Source organism: Bombyx mandarina, chromosome 19 (genome assembly GCF_030267445.1).
Source record: "Bombyx mandarina strain Sakado chromosome 19, ASM3026744v2".
In the NCBI taxonomy this organism is placed as follows: Eukaryota; Metazoa; Arthropoda; class Insecta; order Lepidoptera; family Bombycidae; genus Bombyx; species Bombyx mandarina.
The window spans coordinates 5,385,158-5,403,514 of record NC_143225.1 but is presented as its reverse complement, the minus strand read 5'-3'; the positions used below and the strand labels follow the sequence as shown (position 1 = coordinate 5,403,514).

Below are 18,357 nucleotides of genomic sequence, written 5' to 3'. Positions count from 1 at the left end.
GTACTCGCCCTGACATTGCTTATGCCATCGGAGTTGTCTCAAGAAAGTTGGAGAAACCTGTAAAGACAGATTGGCTCAAGGTAAAACGTATCTTGCGCTACATCAAAGGTACCTTTTCGCATGGGATCTCATATAAAGCTGGTCTCAAACCTGGAATCCTAGAAGGATTTAGCGACGCCGACCACGGAGGTGATCCAGAAACCGGACGTTCCACAACGGGAGTGATCTGTCGCTATTCTGGAGGCACAGTTTCATGGATCAGTCAGCGACAAACATCGGTCGCTATCTCCACTACAGAAGCCGAAATTGTGGCAGCTAGTGAAGCTGGCAGAGAACTAATGTGGCTTGCTAGACTATACCAGGCATTGACTACAATTGCGGACGTACCGGTTCTGCATGTGGACAATGAAGCTGCTGTTCGTCTTGCTCACAACCCCGAGTTTCACAAGAGAACGAAGCATATCCGGCTCAGACATTTCTACGTCAGAGAATTGGTAACTGAGGGTATCTGCAACGTTGTACGGATCGGAACAAAGGATCAAGTCGCAGACATCCTTACCAAATCACTACCTCGTACGTCATATGCAGTTCTACGCCAGGCACTAGGACTGTGTACTATGTAAATGTTTAGGGAAAGTGTTGGAGTTAATGGATATAGAAACTCCTTATCAAAAACATATACATAGAAAGAAGTGACAAGAGTTGTCATAATAAGAAGTGAAGAAATGTCAGTCACTTCGGGAAGTACAATAAAAAATAAGAAAACTGTGATTTCGATAATATATTCTAAAACATCGACGTAACTAATACTAATATATAAAAGTGTGTTAGTAGGTATATTATTTCGTAACTGCCTGCACTCTGCGATTTGAAGATTGGACTCTGTGCTACCAAGAACTTTAAATTATATCAGAGCTGACGTACAGCCGTGATGGATCGTGAATAAAGCGCTAAATGCATCGTGCATCGTGCATGGCCTTGGCGGGACGTACAGCAAGATGGATCGTGAATAAGGCACTTAAGACAAGTATGAAAATCTATCACATTCAAATCATTCATAATATTATTTATTTGAGTATACTCTGCACGTTTATGATAAAAAAAATTCATCCAAAACCTCTTGCTTTTTTTTTCCTCTCTTCTGCTGCTGCTGACAACATCAGAAGAACTCCCATTTTTTCGCTTTTTGATAAAACAGCTGGCATTTTAGATAAATTAAAACACGTCTTCTCATTTAATTCGATCGATTTATTCTGTTCGCGCTTGATATATCCAGCACCGCGGCCTTGAGCTGACGTACAGCCGTGATGGATCGTGAATAAAGCGCTAAATGCATCGTGCATCGTGCATGGCCTTGGCGGGACGTACAGCAAGATGGATCGTGAATAAGGCGCTTTACAAAGCTTTTCAATCAAACTTGATCAAACTTAACAAACTTTCAATCAAATCATGCATCAAAGCCAAGTGCGCTAAGAATTATTAAAAGTTTTATTGTTTTCGACTTATATGAGACAATGATGATTGCTATTAATTAAAGTATGGTTATTAATTACTGGGCTAAGAAACATTAGACTAAAGCTATAATATTAAAACTTAAAATATGTACCTATTCTCATATTCACAGCTTTTTCTATATTTGGAATGAAACTTATTAATAAGAAGAATACAACTTAAAATGAGTTAGTTACCTGGCTTCTTAAAATACAATTAATTTAGAATGGCAGAGGTTTGCAAAACTAGTAGTGGTACTACTGAAAATAAATTGAGTAATACTGATGTACACCAAGATGAAAACTTTTGTTTATTTAATGTATTATGCGTTTTCATATCGTTGGTTTCTATATTAGCTGATGTAACCACAGGTAAGTTAAAAAAAAGAAGAAAATAGTTTATTATTACTTTTTATTTTAAAAAAGATGTGCCCATTTTTTTCAGATATAATTGTATTTGCGGAATATTTTAAAAACGATCGTTTAGAATGGGCAGCAGGCACAATCATTTTAATAATAATTCCAAACATTATAATCAATGTGTTTTCTTTGAGATGGCTTATTACTGATAATAAATCCAATGTAACTCATTGGATTAGCCACATTTTCCTGGTTGGATTGTTAGAAAGGTAATGATTTAAATTGTCAACAAAATATGAACACAGTACAGTACATAAGAAACTTCACTGATTTCCCATTTTGCAGATATTTCATATTCATACGCAAAGTGTTTGGATGTAAAAATTTAGAAGCTATGAAAACAAACAAACTGATATCCCAAAGGAATGATCTAAGTTTGTTGCATTTTATATACATATTTACTGGAACGGCCCCACAAATTATACTACAGCTTTATGCCATTGTTGTTCTGGATGAAAACTACTATACTAAAGGTAATAAACAAATAGCTTATTACTAAATATTATCTTAAAAATATCAAGAACCAAATAGGGAAATGAAGGTCACAGATAAGCCCTTTTGTGGCTATGCTTCTGAGATTAGTTATGTCTATGAGCATAGTATGTCATAAAAAGCAATAACAAAAAGCCACTGCTGACCACCAAGACTTCTATATAATCTTCATTGTATCTTTGCAGAAGCTCCACTAGACCAGGAGAATTAATTTTTAAAGATTAAACTTTATCATTACATCATATTTTATTTTAAATGACTATAATTTACAAAGTAATTGCTGAAGGGCCACCCTGGAACACTGTAAATGCCCCCAATATGAAAACTTCAACCTATACTTACTCTCCTTACTCGTCTCCTTAAAAGCTACTAAAAAGCTTACCCCATACTTGTGCTATGTAATTTTATAACAAAAGCAAAATAAGTTTAAAAATTTGTATTTAATGAATTTGATAGGAATTACAATTATTATTGGTGTCCAAAAAAGCATATTCTTACTATGTATACTTATACATAATGAAGTTAATATTAAATTCTCTAGATAATAATGGAACATTTGTCGCACTCTCATTACTAATAATAAATAACATGTCTTATTCTTATATAATGAATGTTTTTAAGGTAATAAGATTTATAATTTGAATCCATTTTTTTCAGTATTTTCATTGAGTGCCTCCATGTCTTCAGTTGTATGGGGGTGCTCAACATACATATACAATGAGGCAGTTTTCCTGAAGTTACAGTTTGAATGGAAATCATTAGGATTGAGGCTTACGTGGTTCTTCGGTATGTTAATAAGCAGAATTTCGGGAATTTTGCTATTTACTATAGTATTTGGAGTTTGGACATTGTTACCACTAAGTAAGTAAATTATAATTATATATTAACCTAAGCTTTTTTCCCTACCCAATGGCAGCCTAAGGGGTTATATATCGACGCTTGAAAGGCAATCCTGACTAAGCGACAAAAGTAGGTAAAATGAGTTAGATACACCATTGGAATCGTCTGATTTTTCTGCGTCATTTAGTATAGGTTTCATCACTCTGTGACGTGTTTTATGTCGCTTAGATATGGTGTGATTTTCATAAAAATGCAGAGTTTTTTCCTACCAAACGACAAAAAAAAAGTTATTTTAGAGACATCCTGCAGTTAGGACATTTTAATAATAAGGTATTATTTACTTAGTCAGTTATGCATGTTTTGAAATTTTCATTTGTTTGTATTTATTTATTTTTACTTGTTATGAAATTTTTCTTTGAAACCACTTAGTAGATTGTACCTATACAAAGTAGTCGTAATTGGTACAGTTATACAATTTAACTTGAAACAAAATGGAATAATATTGAATCTTAGATAGTTTTACTTTTTATCATAATATCCCTTTCCATCCGTAAATATTTGTACATGACAGCATTTCTAATAACTACGTCGCCTAGATAATTTTACTTGATTAATTTCAATGGTTACTTTTGGCGCTTAGTTATGTTTACCCGTAAACAAAATATAATTTTTCGTCGCTAAGGAACTGCGCGAGTTTAAATACGTCGCGTGGGTATGCGCAACTAGTCGTGTACCACGTTTTGGCGGGCTGGTAAAAGGTGACATTCGTAAGCTGGGCGTCGCTTAGTAAAGTCGTTTGTCACATTATTTTGCATTTTGTTCCCATGAGGAAGATGTGAAGCACCAAATAAGACCAAAGAAAAGACTATAGATTCCGTAAAAAGAGATATCAAAAGTTTACAAAGTCGTCGTGGCCTAAAGGATAAGGCGTCCGGTGCATTCGTATGTAGGGATGCAACGGTGTTTGAATACCGCAGGCGGGTACCAATTTTTGGAATGAAATACGTACTTAACAAATGCTCACGATTGACTTCCCCGGTCATCGTTCTCGTCGAACCCGTCGAACCGAAATTAACCCACAGACACAGCCCACTGAGTTTCTCGCCGGATCTTCTCAGTGGGTCGCGTTTCCGATCCGGTGGTAGATTCTGGAAGCACTGCTCTTGCGAGGGCCAGTGTTAGCAACATCGTCAGGTTTGAGTCCCGTGAGTTTATCTACTAGTTAAAGTTACGCTGATACATCTTGTGAGTCAGCACGGGTAGGTACCATCACCCTGCCTATTTCTGCCGTGAAGCAGTAATGGGTTTCGGTTTGAAGGGCGGGGCAGCCGTTGTAACTATACTGAAAACTTAGAACTCATATCTCAAGGTGGGTGGTGGCATTTACGTTGTAGATGTATATGGGCTTCAGTAACTACTTAACACCAGCTAGGCTGTGAGCTCGTGATCTGAGCACTAAAAATAAAAAATACCAGCGGTACCTTCGCATTACTATCGTCAAGATTCGAGCAAAGTTTACGTTTCTGAAGAAATTAGAAATATCTCTAACTTAAACAAACTATACAAAAAGCACAACATAGATCAGGGCATGGATATTGTAAGCGAGAGAATTTTTCGTAAAATATTCCAAAATAATTTCAACATCGGATTTCATTTACCTAAAAAGTCAAGTGTCTAAAGCGTCTTCACTACCAAAAAAATGAAAAATCCTGAAAAACTAAAGTGAAAAGCAATAACATGAAACAGAAAAAGAAGAAAGCTATACCCGTTTTAGAGCCCACAAAAATATACACCGAGATGATACGTCATCTCATATGCTAATTTCGGAAAAAGTACTCAACACGCCTTTTGCACAATCTATGCTTTTGTATTATGCTCGTAGTAGGAAACTAGCCGTATATAATTTTTGTGTTTATGAAACGGAACTCGTAATGTTTTTTGTTACTACTGGGATGAAAGTGGCAAGCGTGGCGCCAATGAGATTGCAACTATTTTACATAAATATATTCAGTCCATTGATGCTAGAAGAAACGTTACGCGATTACTTCTCTATTGCGACTGTTGTCCAGGCCAAAACCGGAACCATACGGTATTAGCAATGTTGCATTCATCATTACAGGAGTGCGATATATTTGCACTCCTGTAATAGGAGTGCAAATATATCGCACCTAGGCAAGATTCATCGCCTTTTCAGGTGGAAAGACTGAGCTATGAAGATTTTTATAAATGGGATAGTATTAGTGATAATTAGGTACTTCCAAGGCAAGATCCGTGTTATGACTTTCCAAAAATACAAGCAAAGCGTTAAATACAAAACATCTATGAATGCTTCTGCATCATCTTTTGATGTCGAAGTTCAGCCTAAAATCAAGTTATCACTGACATCTTGTTATAGGTCTCAGTTACCCATATCAAAAGCCAAATATGATGATTTGCTCAAAATTCGCACTGACAAAGTCATTCCTAATTGTCTTAAACAAGAGTTTCTGAGCATTCCACGTGCACGACATTGCACGATATTGAACATTGTGATTGATTAACAAAAAATAACAAGATCTCATGTCCCATATCTATCGTATGCCTTTGGAGAGTGATTAAATTACAATAGTGTTAAGTTTGGTTATGTTCAATACCAGAATACAATTTATTATTTGTTTTTGTTGTTGATTTACTCTGAAAACTAGAGCTCTTATGAGTTTTAATAATTCTCTATTGTTTTTAAGACTGATGAGGCAATAACTAGATTTTGGTATTATATTGGAATACACTACAATGTGATATGGTTTATTTATTTAATATTGTATAAAATATAATAGTAATAGCGTGATTTTGTTACAAAAAAAGATATCCCTATTGTTTCTTACAATAAATGTTTATTCATAAATGTCTCGCTCTTTTGGTTTCGCTCTTTTGCATGATTTATCAAAGTAATTTATTACATTTTAGTTCAATTCTTTACACTTTCTACATGCTTTAAAAAGTGGAATAGTATTTAGATACATTTACTCGATTTGTTGTGAACTATGGGATCACTTTAGTCCAATATACCCAAAACGAAACTGTAAGCTGTGCGAATTTGTCTAACTTTACATGTTACTGAAAATCTTTCAACGATAGCTCATATTGTTTTACATGTTACTCCAAATCTTTCAATGCTGGCTTAGATAATTTTACTTGTGACGAGAAACCTTTTATATAAAATTCAGATAATTTTACCTGTTTATCAAATTATGGACAATATATATAAGCGACAATAACTGCTATATACACAAATGATAGGCAATAACCTTTAAGTATATTCGATGGGCAAAAAAAAACTATATCTAGGTCTATTAAAATAATTTCAATCCTACAGTTAGATTCGTTATAATAATTTTTTTTCCAGATATTTCAACTTTAAATTGCTCTACTGTAAAGTTCACTCATTGTCGCTTAGTCATGTTTGCCTTTCAAGCGTCAATATGTACCACTGGATCAGGATCTCCAACTACTGAGAAGATCCAGCGAGAAACTCAGTGGGTTGTGTTTATTGGTTAGGTTGCACATCGACGAGAACGCTGACTGGTGCTTGCTGAGCTTAAAACTACCGAGAATAGATGCGTAGATTAAAAGTACCGAGAATAGATGCACTGAGAAGATCCGGCGAGAACCTCAGTGAGCTGTGTCTATGTGTTAATGTATGTGAGTTAATTCGCTCGTCGAGCCCTTCGTCGCAGGCGACGGGTTCGACGAGGACGGTGACCGATGTTTGTGGTACCTAAAAGCACCGTTAATGGATCGGGAAGATCCGTAATGACGTGTTTTGGGCGACGTCGACTGTTTACCATTCGGTCTATAAGATCGGGTATGAAGGTTTTCGTAACGCGATGCTCACGCTTCGTTTCTTTGTCTCGGTGGGAAAATAACTTTTGCCATTCAAGAAACTTTTGTATAATATACATGGAAATCAAATGTTTGCCGGTAGATTTAAGTAATCCTTGAAGCACACCAATTACCTCCAATTCACAATCAATCATTCAATAAATCATACTAGATCAAGAATATTGACAAATCGAACGACTCACTTATAATTGGAGTGAAATGACCGGGATTTGAAAACTTAAACACCCATCTCCATGGGATAAACAGCTGCACAATCCCACAAAGCACCGAAAAACACACAAGATTTGACAAATCGTAATAATATCGCTAATCATAGCGCTAGGAGCTCTGTACGCGTACCAGAAGACTTCTTGAGTTGTACTGGGTCTGGTGGAGCTAGGGGGTGGCAGTATGTCCAGTAGTAGACGTCTGTGTGCTGGAAGAGAGAGAAGAGAGAGTAGCATTGTGGGAACTTCGATCGTTTCACAAACCAATGATGTTTAATAAGTTACGTGTGAGTCCTCGCAGAATAATAATGTTGTGAAATGTTTGCACAGAGACAAGGTACTGGAAATTTCAGGGTGATGACATTCTCAAAGTGAAGAATAAATAAATGATACTAGATGAGAAGTTACCGCGTCAACGCGTAACCACTCAATATAAGTCCATAGGCGTATGCCCGGCTTATTTCATTCAGTTACTTGCGTGCCGTCGTCAAAGTAATAAGTCCTGAGAAATGGGTAAATTTATGGCGAAAGAGTGCCTTTCGAGGTCGGAAATACACAAAAAAGCAAGCGGGATTACTTTTCACACATAATTTTATCAATTCTGTATTGATTTTCATTGTAAATAAAACAAAAACTGATTTTAAAGATCATCAAAGATCAGAAAAGGCTATGAAAATAAGGTTCAGTATTGCCAGTAAAACATCTTTTGGGTTTCGAATGATAACTTGCAATTTTTGAATGTGGAACTTCATTTTTTTTTTCAATAAACATCTAGATGCTATTCCGAATCGAATGACACCTCAAACATAATTTTCGGAGACTGCTGAAAAAAGTTGACCAAAAAGGCACTTGTTGACTAGACTATTACCCAAATCCCTTTCTCAACCTTTCACTTTCATCGTGAAGTCATTCGTTAACATTTATTAAGTACGTATTTCAATAGGGAAATTGGTGCCTCGGGTGCGGGGTTCGAACACCGACAAAGTCGCGTCGATCGATGCGAATGCACCGGGGGCCTTATCCTTTAGGCCACGACGACTTAAAAAACATACTTTAGATAAAACCATTTCGTGAAATACCTACCCTTTTTATGTGCTTATGATAACAATTTATTTCAGGTTTACACTGGACAGCTATGATATTCTGGATTATTATTCAAAAAACCAGCTTTTGTTCTAATAAATTAGAGGAAACATTTTATAATGTAGTAATGGGATTTGTTTATTGTTTTTGCTACGTTAATTTACACGAGGGCCAAACTAAATATAGACTATTGACGTTTTACACATTAATGGTAACTCAAAATTTCGGTAGTCTCCTATTGTACTTGCTAATTTCGCCGCACGACAAGCAAAGGAAGTTATGGTCTGTGATAGGAATCGTTTGCATTATTTTTGGTGTATTTATAGGTAAGAAGACTTCAGTTAATTATATTTAAATTAGAATTTAAAATAAGAGCAAAATTGAATAAACATTTTAATATTTACTTTCCAGGTATTTGTGCTATGATATTTTACTATAGATTTTATCATCCGAAAGGTTCACTATTGTGGAAAAGAAAACAAAGTGATATAGAATTAAATAATAAGGCTGTGATACAAAACCCCGGAACCGAAGAAAATAAGACGGTTGTCAATTTAAATCCCATTAGATCATTTAAACATTCTCTGCATCGTAATCAAAATGGAGCCCCTTACAGGTAATTTAATTTGTATTTATGATAGACTATCCTACTTTATTCATTTTGGAATTGATCTAGTATTAGATACCATTGATTTTTGGCACTCAAATAGGGAATGACTTCAGCAGCTCGACGTGCGCTTTTTTTGCAATTTGATGCAGATTTCACTTCTGCCACTCCAGCTCTAATATAATAAGCTAATAGTTTTTTTTTAACAATTAGTAGTAACCGCCCTCTCGCTCTAATTAAGTCGATGATTCTTGCTTCCAGCATTGAATCAACTTTAGAACAACATCCCAAAAAAGACATCGAAAACGCTGATAAGAATTTTTTGCTTGATCAATGGATTGCTAAAATTGGCGTACCAACGTTATCGTCCGGCTCATTTGGAAACAATGGATGCGATGCTTCAGGAATCGAAATTTATAGTGTTGAAAATACACCACAAACTCTCAAACAGGATAATCAAGGGCAAAATATTTCAAATAAAATTAACTGTAAACACAAAAAAATTCTAATATGTTCACCAACGGAACTGACGCTTAAACTATCGGCTGGAGAAAATATTGAGAGTAATATAGATGAAATAACATCGAGCAATCTGAATTCAAATAAAAGACGCGCCATTTGTTCCTCTGATGATCTTAGCGATGATTTAACCAATATGAATTTCGACGTTTGTGCCATAGTCAATGAAGATATTATGAAGATACTCAAAAACGACCAATGCTCAGAAATAAGTCACGATACCGATAGCTCGAATAAGAAAACTTCATCAGATTCCATTGATATGGATTTAGATTTGAGTTTCAGCGACATCAATAGTTCCGATATCAACACGTTTAACGAAAACATAGTCCAGAAATTGTGTTTAAGTGCACTTAAGAATATAAAAGTAGGGAATCAGGATGCAGATATTGAAAACATACAAAGGATCGCATTGGACATTCTAAAAGAAATGTACGCTAAAAAGGGTAAGAAGAGCAATGCGAATCCAGATTTCTTTACAAAATCAAGAGAGTTAGATACGCCAACGGAAATATTGTCCGTACACGATTATGAGAATATATGTGCGGTAAATATTGCTCGTGAAGCGTGGGGGCTGCGATCTTGGAAGGGGTACTGCGATATCGAAAACTGGCGTCATGACGGAAGCGTCGTCAGAGATAGAAGACGCGACACATTAACTTCAGCCAGTTCAGAAATTAGTAGTTGCATCTCTCAGGAATTGAAAAATGCGATTTTAGCGGCACCACCTTTCCCGAAGAAAACACATACATACTCGAATGTATTCGTTAAGTTTGACAAAGGCAGTCAAGATGACTACGCAAACTCTACAATATGTACCGATGACTCATTTAGCGTAGTTGATGCTAATAAAGATGCAATTCATTTAGAACCAATTATGGAGGAATTGGATGACTTGACAGACATGGATATTACGAACAAGAAACGGTTAAATTCAGAGAGCTCTTTAGTTGCAACTATCGATGAGATTAGGAAATCTACTGTTACAAATTCTCCAAGAAATCTATATCATAGAGGGGACCATTTGTGGGATTCACCTCAACCGACTGCTTCAAACTTAGACCCGATTTTATCCGAAGCATTATGGAAAGAACCTTCGAAATTCCATCCCAGTAATATTATGGAATCATTGGCTGAGAAGGAAAACGATAAAAATATATCACAAAATCCTAGTTATGACACAAATAGAAAAACTTTAAACGTGACAGATACAAACAATTCAAAACACGATACATTAAGAATAAAAATAGAAAATAATTTCAATAATCACTCAACAAACTACACTCGTAGTAAAATGAAAAACTTGAAGACGCCACCTGATCCTGATGTATCTAACAAGAATATAGACTTGCTGTGGCAGTTGGTTTCGGGAAATGCCACAACAGCGAATGGTTCTAACGATTATGTATCAATGAATCGTATGTCAACATCTCTGCAATCTTTAATACAAAAAGACGTTTCGGCATCAGAATCAAATAAAAGCTCTTCGCCAAAACTTTCAAATATAAAAAAACAAACAAAAACCAAACCTCGTCGTAAGTTCTCTATACTAAGAGAAAAATTTGAAATGAAAACACATTTAAACTCTGATGAGGAAAATTTGTGTAATACTTCTGAAAGTACATCAAAAACACTTGATGTCATGTCAAGCAAAAATAATTATAGATCGAGTGATAAGGTCACAACCATAGAGAAAGAATCAAGTACTTATTTGCCAGGTACCTCTCCTACAGGTAGTACAAGCTCAAATAATTCCAATTGTGCAAAGGAGAAAAGATCACTATTTATGAAACAGGTATTAAGTCCGTCTAAATCTAATACAAAGATGAAACACAAGGGCTGAAATCTAAATTTTGTTCCTGAAAGTATTGTAGGTTAAATTAACCATTTCATAAAGCAGATCTCAGTATGCGAGTCACTAACAATTAAATTATTTCATCATTTCAAAATTATTCTTACAGTATGGTAAGCTAGTACTGTACAACTTTTGTATTGATGTGTTGTGGTGTCGTAATATTCCACGTGGCGTGTATCGTGGTGTGTTTACTTATGCATGTGGCTATCTATTAAGTAACAATTAAATAGAAAATATGTTTAGGTAAGAAACATTCCTATAATGGTGACTGTGATGTTTGTGCCTTATATTATCAGCCAGTATTTGTAAATAATTTTATAGAATAAAACAATTTTGTTCATTTTTGTGTTTATTTATATACAAATATATTTATAGCAATAGTAACCTTTTGGATAATAATTAATAAAAAAATATAAAAATAATTCTTAGTACTAAGAAATGTAAAACTGTAAAATGCTTTGTGCTTTGCACTTTTATTTGTAAAAGCAAATATGTAAATATTTCATATTCAATGTAAAACGTATTGCTCACAAGTCAAAATTAAATGTATGTAATCCTAGTCTCAGTACCATCAAGCAGGTTATATCGACCAATAGATGTATTTCATACATTTAGTCAGTCACAGCATAGCAGAGAATTACTAGTATATCCATACATAACTACTAGATAACTTTTATAATGCTTATAACAATATTCTATCACATTTAATGCAGACTAAGAATTCCAATTGACTATGTTGATAACCTTTCCTAGTTTCTTTTTGAAAGTTTCCTTTTAGTACTTTTTTTAAATAATTTTTTATAAAAATCTTATATTACAAAATACTTTTAATTGTCTTCCAGAGCTAAACTCCTATGATATTAATCAATATAATAATAGATATCTATATATATATACAGTATCATTTGATGTTTAAACAAAAATGCACAATTCATAAGTCTGTAGTCATAACATTAGTCAAAAGACGAACACGGCGTGCATTGCAAGTTTTACAAAGTATATGATCGTCAAGTGGATAACAACCTCGACCTTCTGCTTCTGAACTCAACAGTAAGCCACAATCTTCACACCTGTAACACTTAACATGGAAACTACGGTCCAAAGCAACAACTCTCACAGTTTCCTCTTGACCTTCTTCTGGCATAATTGGTAGTTCACATACACAGCAACGTGGTGCAAATTTCTTATGGAAGTCATCAATACAATGGATTTGGTTCATGGCATCAACTGTAAACGGTATCCCATCTAAACTTTTACCACACTCTACACAAGAAAAACAAGTTGGATGATAAGGTTTTCCAGTAGCACGTAGAATACGATCTAAAATTATTTTTCGGCAAACACAGCACTTTTCTAATGTGTCATAATAATCAGCTTCACAATACGGTTCATTCTCAACATCATAGAATGGTTTTCCTTGGAGATTTACATTACAACGTTGACAAGTGAAACAGTGAACATGATAAGTGTTTCCCATAGCTGTACAGCCTGCGTTTTCTCCAGAAATTCGTTCACCACACTTCACACATATTCCAAAGACATCTAAATCTTGACTGTCTGTAATTGATTGTACCAGCAGATTTGTCAAAGCATCTACTTCTTGTTCCTTGGGCAACGGTGATCGTTTAGATAAAGCTTCTTTCTTTGTAATTAAATTATTTTCTTGCATTGCTGTCTTACTGGAGGGATGTGGACTGATTGGTTCATAGAATGATTCATATGTTGGAGCTTGTGACATGTTGTATTCAGGGAAATTATTCTGATAAACAGGAGGACATGTTCTATCATGGTTGTAATTCAAATTAGCATTTGCTCTAGCCAATTCACTGTAGTTGGAACTTACTGGTGATGGGGGTGGCATATACTCCTCACTGTGTGTAGTTACAGGAGACTTGGACAATACTGGCATCATATATTCCTGGTGGACTCCTGAAGAAGGCTTAGGTAATGGCAGTGTCATATATTGTAGATTGTGTGTTCCTAGAGGAGCCTGCAATGTTGTGTGTGTAGTTAATGGTGGTGGTGGTGGAGGGGGTGGTAATTGAATGTGCATATCATTCGCCTTATAATGTGACAAGTTACTATAAGTCGTATTACTTAAATTTTGTCTTAATGTAGAAGATTCGAAGTCGTCTTCAAGGTGGTTTAAATTTGCGTAATCTTTCTGTGACATCAAAGTTTTATTAGGCAAGGTATTGTAGGTTTCATTGTTACTTGTCGATGTTGACATTCTTGTCGAATAGGATGGCTCACTGTTTAAAGCGCTGCGAGGAACGTGCGGCTGAGTTTTTTTCTTTGGAGGCACAGCAGGCGGCACTTTCTTCCCTTTCCCTGTAGTACACATTTCTTTTACCATTTGCAATTCAGCTAATTGCTTTTCTAATGCTTCAAGATTATCTAACTGAGACATAATTTTCACTTTAAAAATACTAGGCACAAAGATTACAATTTAATTAATTATTCAATGGTATTTAGTTAATATTAATTTAGGTAAATAGCTGCCATTTGCCAAGTGACAATTGCTACGTCTCTATAGAAATGATCGATACATTAAACATTTCAATATTTTCGCGTATCGATATAGTACTACGCGATACAACTATATTTTGTAATGATATACTAGGTACCATATGATACCGAATGACAAAGTATGAATCAAGTATTTTTGTCGCTTAATGACATCACAAAATTCGTATTAGTTACAACAGTTATTACATTACAATTCTAAAGAGTCCCAGTATTTTGTTTTTCTTTTACTTAAATCTATCTCCTAACTAGGCTTATCACTAATATCTAGATTGGTCTTTTAACATTGGTTTTTATTCTCTATGAATGTGGTGTTATAATTTATCGTAAATACAAAATAATAATAAAAATAAAAATATGTCGACTTTCCCGACTTTTGTGCACATTGGAATTAATTAGCAGCACTGAAACGACGAAGGCGACATCCAACTGTACCATGGAGTTAAACCTCGAATATATTAAGTGTATAATCTATGTAAACGTAGTGTTACATACTCTTTGAATCTATGAGTTAAACAATTATTTATCTTGCATGCATGAGTTACATATTTTTTCGTAATTGCGTATAAATCATGAAAAGTCATAAAAATTTTAACAGACGGCAAAAATAATAAATACACTTGAAAAATTGAGTTTATTAACACATTTTGGTCTACCGCGACAGTTTGTTTGGTTCAGTGGAAAGTTTGAAAGTGTTGGATTTGTTGCGTTGAAAATTGAAATCAGTGCTAATAAAGTGGCATTAAATAATTTGAAACTTTAAAGTCTTATGAAATCACCAAAAATGGCTATGCAGTGTCAATTGTGGATGGGCAGTGTGAGTTTTTTATTTTTTATTACTATGTAGCCTTTGCTTACTATTAATTTTAAACATAAAAATACAGATGGGTATGTTCCCACAGACACTATACAGTGTCCACATCGTCTACCCCGTGTCCTAATTAATATTGGAACAGCAGCCAACCGTACCCTCACTCTCAATACACAACCCAACACAACTTTGAAATTTACATATAATGTTTAAATGTATTTAACATTGTCTCCCTTAAAATTACCACTTTTTCAACAGTTAAAGAGAAAAGCAACAATAATTATCTTAATGGTCATATCAAACTGTTCAGACAGTACTCAAACAGTTCCAGGTGAATAGCGAGCTCATAAGAAACCCTATCACTAGTAATTACGAAAATTATAGTTTTGGTGTGATTTTGTAATGTGATGAATTTTGGAATTAATAAGGTTCAGTACAGTGATAATGCCAAGAATGTAATAGAAAAAAAGAAGATAAAAATATAGATAGGAGTACAACTTGCTAACATAGAAAATAAATACTCTACTAAATCAATGAAATGAAGGAAAGTATAATAAAATAAAATATTTTGTGTTTTTAGTTGGAGCCCAATATGACTGAGAGTTTCATAATGGCAGCATTTAATAGACTGGGACAGAGACCTCTAGCAGTAAAAGTCATGAGGAACAAATTCACTGGGGAACCTGCAGGATATGCTTTTGTGCATTTTCAGGTACTAAACTTGTAAAATATATACTTTATAATAAAATATTTCATGCCATATACACAAAATTACATCTCAAATTAAATCTTACATTATTTAAAATGTTCAAATCTTTACAGACTGATGAAGAAGCGATTGATGCAATGCACAAATTGAATGGAAAACCCATACCAGGCACATTTCCAGTGGTTAGATTTAGACTAAACACAGCATCCAGAGAAACTAGAGCCAATATGCAACATGAAAGAGAATTCTCTGTATGGGTTGGAGACCTAAGCCCTGACGTTGATGATTACTCTCTTTATAGAGTGTTTGCTTCTAAATATACTTCCATAAAAACTGCTAAAGGTTGGTGTTAAAATGAGAAACAGTAAATTATTGACAATTTAAAATTGTTATATCTTACTGTCACTGTTTTATCAAATAAAAGAATATTTTTTTTATATGCAATAAAAAAGTGGAATTTAGTATTTTAATCCTATTATAGATAAGTTTAGAATTTGAAATATAAGGTTGCAATGTTAATTGATTAATTCATTTTTCATTTGAAACTACACTAATTAAATTATAATGCAAATTTTTCAGTGATATTAGATAATTCTGGCTATACAAAAGGATATGGCTTTGTCAGATTTGGTAATGAAGATGAGCAACGTAATGCACTATATGCTATGAATGGTTATTGTGGACTCGGAACAAAACCTCTCAAAATTTGCACAGCTGTACCTAAACCTAAAAGTAATTTAACAACTGCTCAGTCTACTTCTACAACTTCAACCGCAACCTACACTAGCGGAACGGTATTTATAAAAAAAAATATTATGCATGCAGTCGCCTTTACCTTGTTTTAGGGAATCATTAAAATTGAGAATTTTGAATATATGCTTATTCATCATAAGCTGAAATTCCCTTCCAGTATTTAAAATCTATGTATATCAATCAATAAATGGTCTAATAAAGTGTAACTTATACAAAGAGCAATACAATTTTACACATAATTACATACTCTTATAACCAAACAAATGTTACAAATACATATTGTATAAATATTTATGCAGAACATGTATCCTAGATTAATCTCTTTTATATAGAAAGATAAAATATTCTTAAAGATGCTTAAATTCATCACACTGAACTGGTTATTTATTAATTATAAATTCAATAATGACAGTTGCAATAATAGTTTTCTTGTAATTACTTAGTAATACTATTCTGCTGCCTAAATTATGCTGCTATTGTTACATACTATACATAGTTCTAGAATGATCTGCTACAGTTTGTTTATTCGAAAACAGTTGAAATATTAATGGACCATTGTAATTATAGGATTACAACCAATATTATGATCCGTCAGCCTATTGGCAAAATTATTCAGCCTGGTCTGGGTACTATGGACAGGGTGAACAAGTCACGACAGCTGCAGTTCAACCGGCAGTTGCATCTGATACTACACCAGCTGTCGCTGTCAAAACTCAAACCGATGATTTGGTTCTCGTTGGTGAGCTATAATTGAAACTTAACTATATTCTGTTTTAGTTTGAACAAATAGTCAATGGTCATCAATTGATGTATTTTTTTAATACAAAGTAGATTTTACAAATTTAATCAAAAGCTTATTCAGCTCTTAAGCCTCGTTTGAAGACACGGTATAGCACTCTATATGTTCGAAATCTGAATTACATTGGAACAACAACGACAAATAAACAATTCGCTTTCCAAAAGTCTGAAATTTAGCTATCGACTTTCTGTTGCTCACTATAGAATATAAGTAATAATGGGCATTCAAGCATTTTCTCCGTCTGCCTTCGTGAAGGGCCTGCAGAGGACTCTACGTAAAACTTATTGCAATTGCAGAATAATAGTAACTGACCTTACAAATCCGAGCTAGATTGCTTCGTGGCACAAATTTTTAGGATTGCGAGACAGACTAGTAAGTGCTCAAAATTATTTAATAAACTGTCATTTTCAGATCACAAGAAACCAATCGATGTGGATCATATGAATAATGAATTTTTGGACGTAAACATTTCGCTATGGGACAGTTTAGAAGGATCACAGTGGTTCCCTCACGACGTCATAGAAGTTCACTCATAAACTATCAGTACGAAAACTAGTTGATTTAAGTTCTGTAAATAAATACATGTGGAAGCTTTTTTAAAAGTTAATTTCATATAAATAACCTGCCTTACTTTGTTATTATTGCTCTAAGTGTTCAAAATCCGTCATTGACCAACCATATACGAGGAATAATATCGTGTAATAAAAATTAAACTCGCGAAAATTATCATCTGCGTAATTACTGTCGGTAGGACGTCTTGTGAGTGTGCAAGCGTAGGTACCACCACATCTTTTTTTATTACTTGGACGAGGAACGAGCTGACGACCCATCTGGTGTTAAGTGTTTACTGGAGTAGTAACCCGTGGTGATGTCTATCAATAGATGGGGCCGCTATTCACTTGAGACATGAGGTTTGTCTCGATTGTATAGTATAAAGATTGTTCCACCCTTTAAGCCGGTACGCATTACTGCTTTGCGACAAAAACAGGCAGGGCGATGATGATTACTCATGCTCACAAGGAGCCGTAATTACCCATTTTTTTATGTCGAAAAAATATTTTACAATGCAATATGTGTGTGATATGAAGTCTTATAAGTGTTGATTAAAGAAGTTTCAATGTACCTAGCATTGATGAAGCATGATGCTGATAACTCTGTTTCTGTAATCTGATGAAGCGTGTTGCGGATAATAATATGTTTAAAAAAGTGTTATTTTATTGTTGGGAAATATAACTAATCTTCTGATTATCTACCTAATGTGCAATAAATATTTCCATCTGTGCAACTTAAATAAAATCGAGGCGCACAGAGAACATCTCGTATTGAGAACTTCCTAATAAAAGTTCGTTAACAATGAGTATTTAA

General features: G+C 34.4%; 3 protein-coding genes across 4 annotated transcripts; 2 read left to right on the top strand and 1 right to left on the bottom strand.

Moving 5' to 3' along the window:
* Positions 1 to 1,057: 1,057 nt before the first annotated feature.
* Positions 1,058 to 11,734, top strand: LOC114243318 (uncharacterized). Of its 2 annotated transcripts, XM_089735617.1 has the most exons (8): positions 1,058 to 1,536; positions 1,625 to 1,862; positions 1,936 to 2,119; positions 2,196 to 2,383; positions 3,060 to 3,263; positions 8,449 to 8,739; positions 8,825 to 9,029; positions 9,282 to 11,734. In XM_089735617.1, the coding sequence occupies exons 2-8, from the start codon at positions 1,718 to 1,720 to the stop codon at positions 11,380 to 11,382; spliced, it is 3,318 nt and encodes a 1,105-aa protein (XP_089591743.1). In that variant the 5' UTR covers positions 1,058 to 1,536; positions 1,625 to 1,717; the 3' UTR covers positions 11,383 to 11,734. The 2 variants fall into 2 exon arrangements, with proteins under 2 accessions (XP_089591743.1, XP_089591744.1); XM_089735618.1 differs by lacking the exon at positions 1,058 to 1,536 and having other exon boundaries at positions 1,721 to 1,862; positions 1,917 to 2,119.
* LOC114243526 (zyxin) lies at positions 11,726 to 13,933 on the bottom strand. The gene has a single exon (XM_089735619.1). It carries the CDS (start codon positions 13,802 to 13,804, stop codon positions 12,326 to 12,328), a length of 1,479 nt encoding a protein of 492 aa, XP_089591745.1. The 5' UTR covers positions 13,805 to 13,933; the 3' UTR covers positions 11,726 to 12,325.
* A 369-nt stretch (positions 13,934 to 14,302) lies between these two features.
* Positions 14,303 to 17,594, top strand: Secp43 (tRNA Selenocysteine associated protein). The gene is made up of 6 exons (XM_028172749.2): positions 14,303 to 14,737; positions 15,312 to 15,443; positions 15,554 to 15,782; positions 16,020 to 16,234; positions 16,761 to 16,932; positions 17,404 to 17,594. Exons 1-6 carry the CDS (start codon positions 14,690 to 14,692, stop codon positions 17,526 to 17,528), a joined length of 921 nt encoding a protein of 306 aa, XP_028028550.2. The 5' UTR covers positions 14,303 to 14,689; the 3' UTR covers positions 17,529 to 17,594.
* Positions 17,595 to 18,357: the final 763 nt, after the last annotated feature.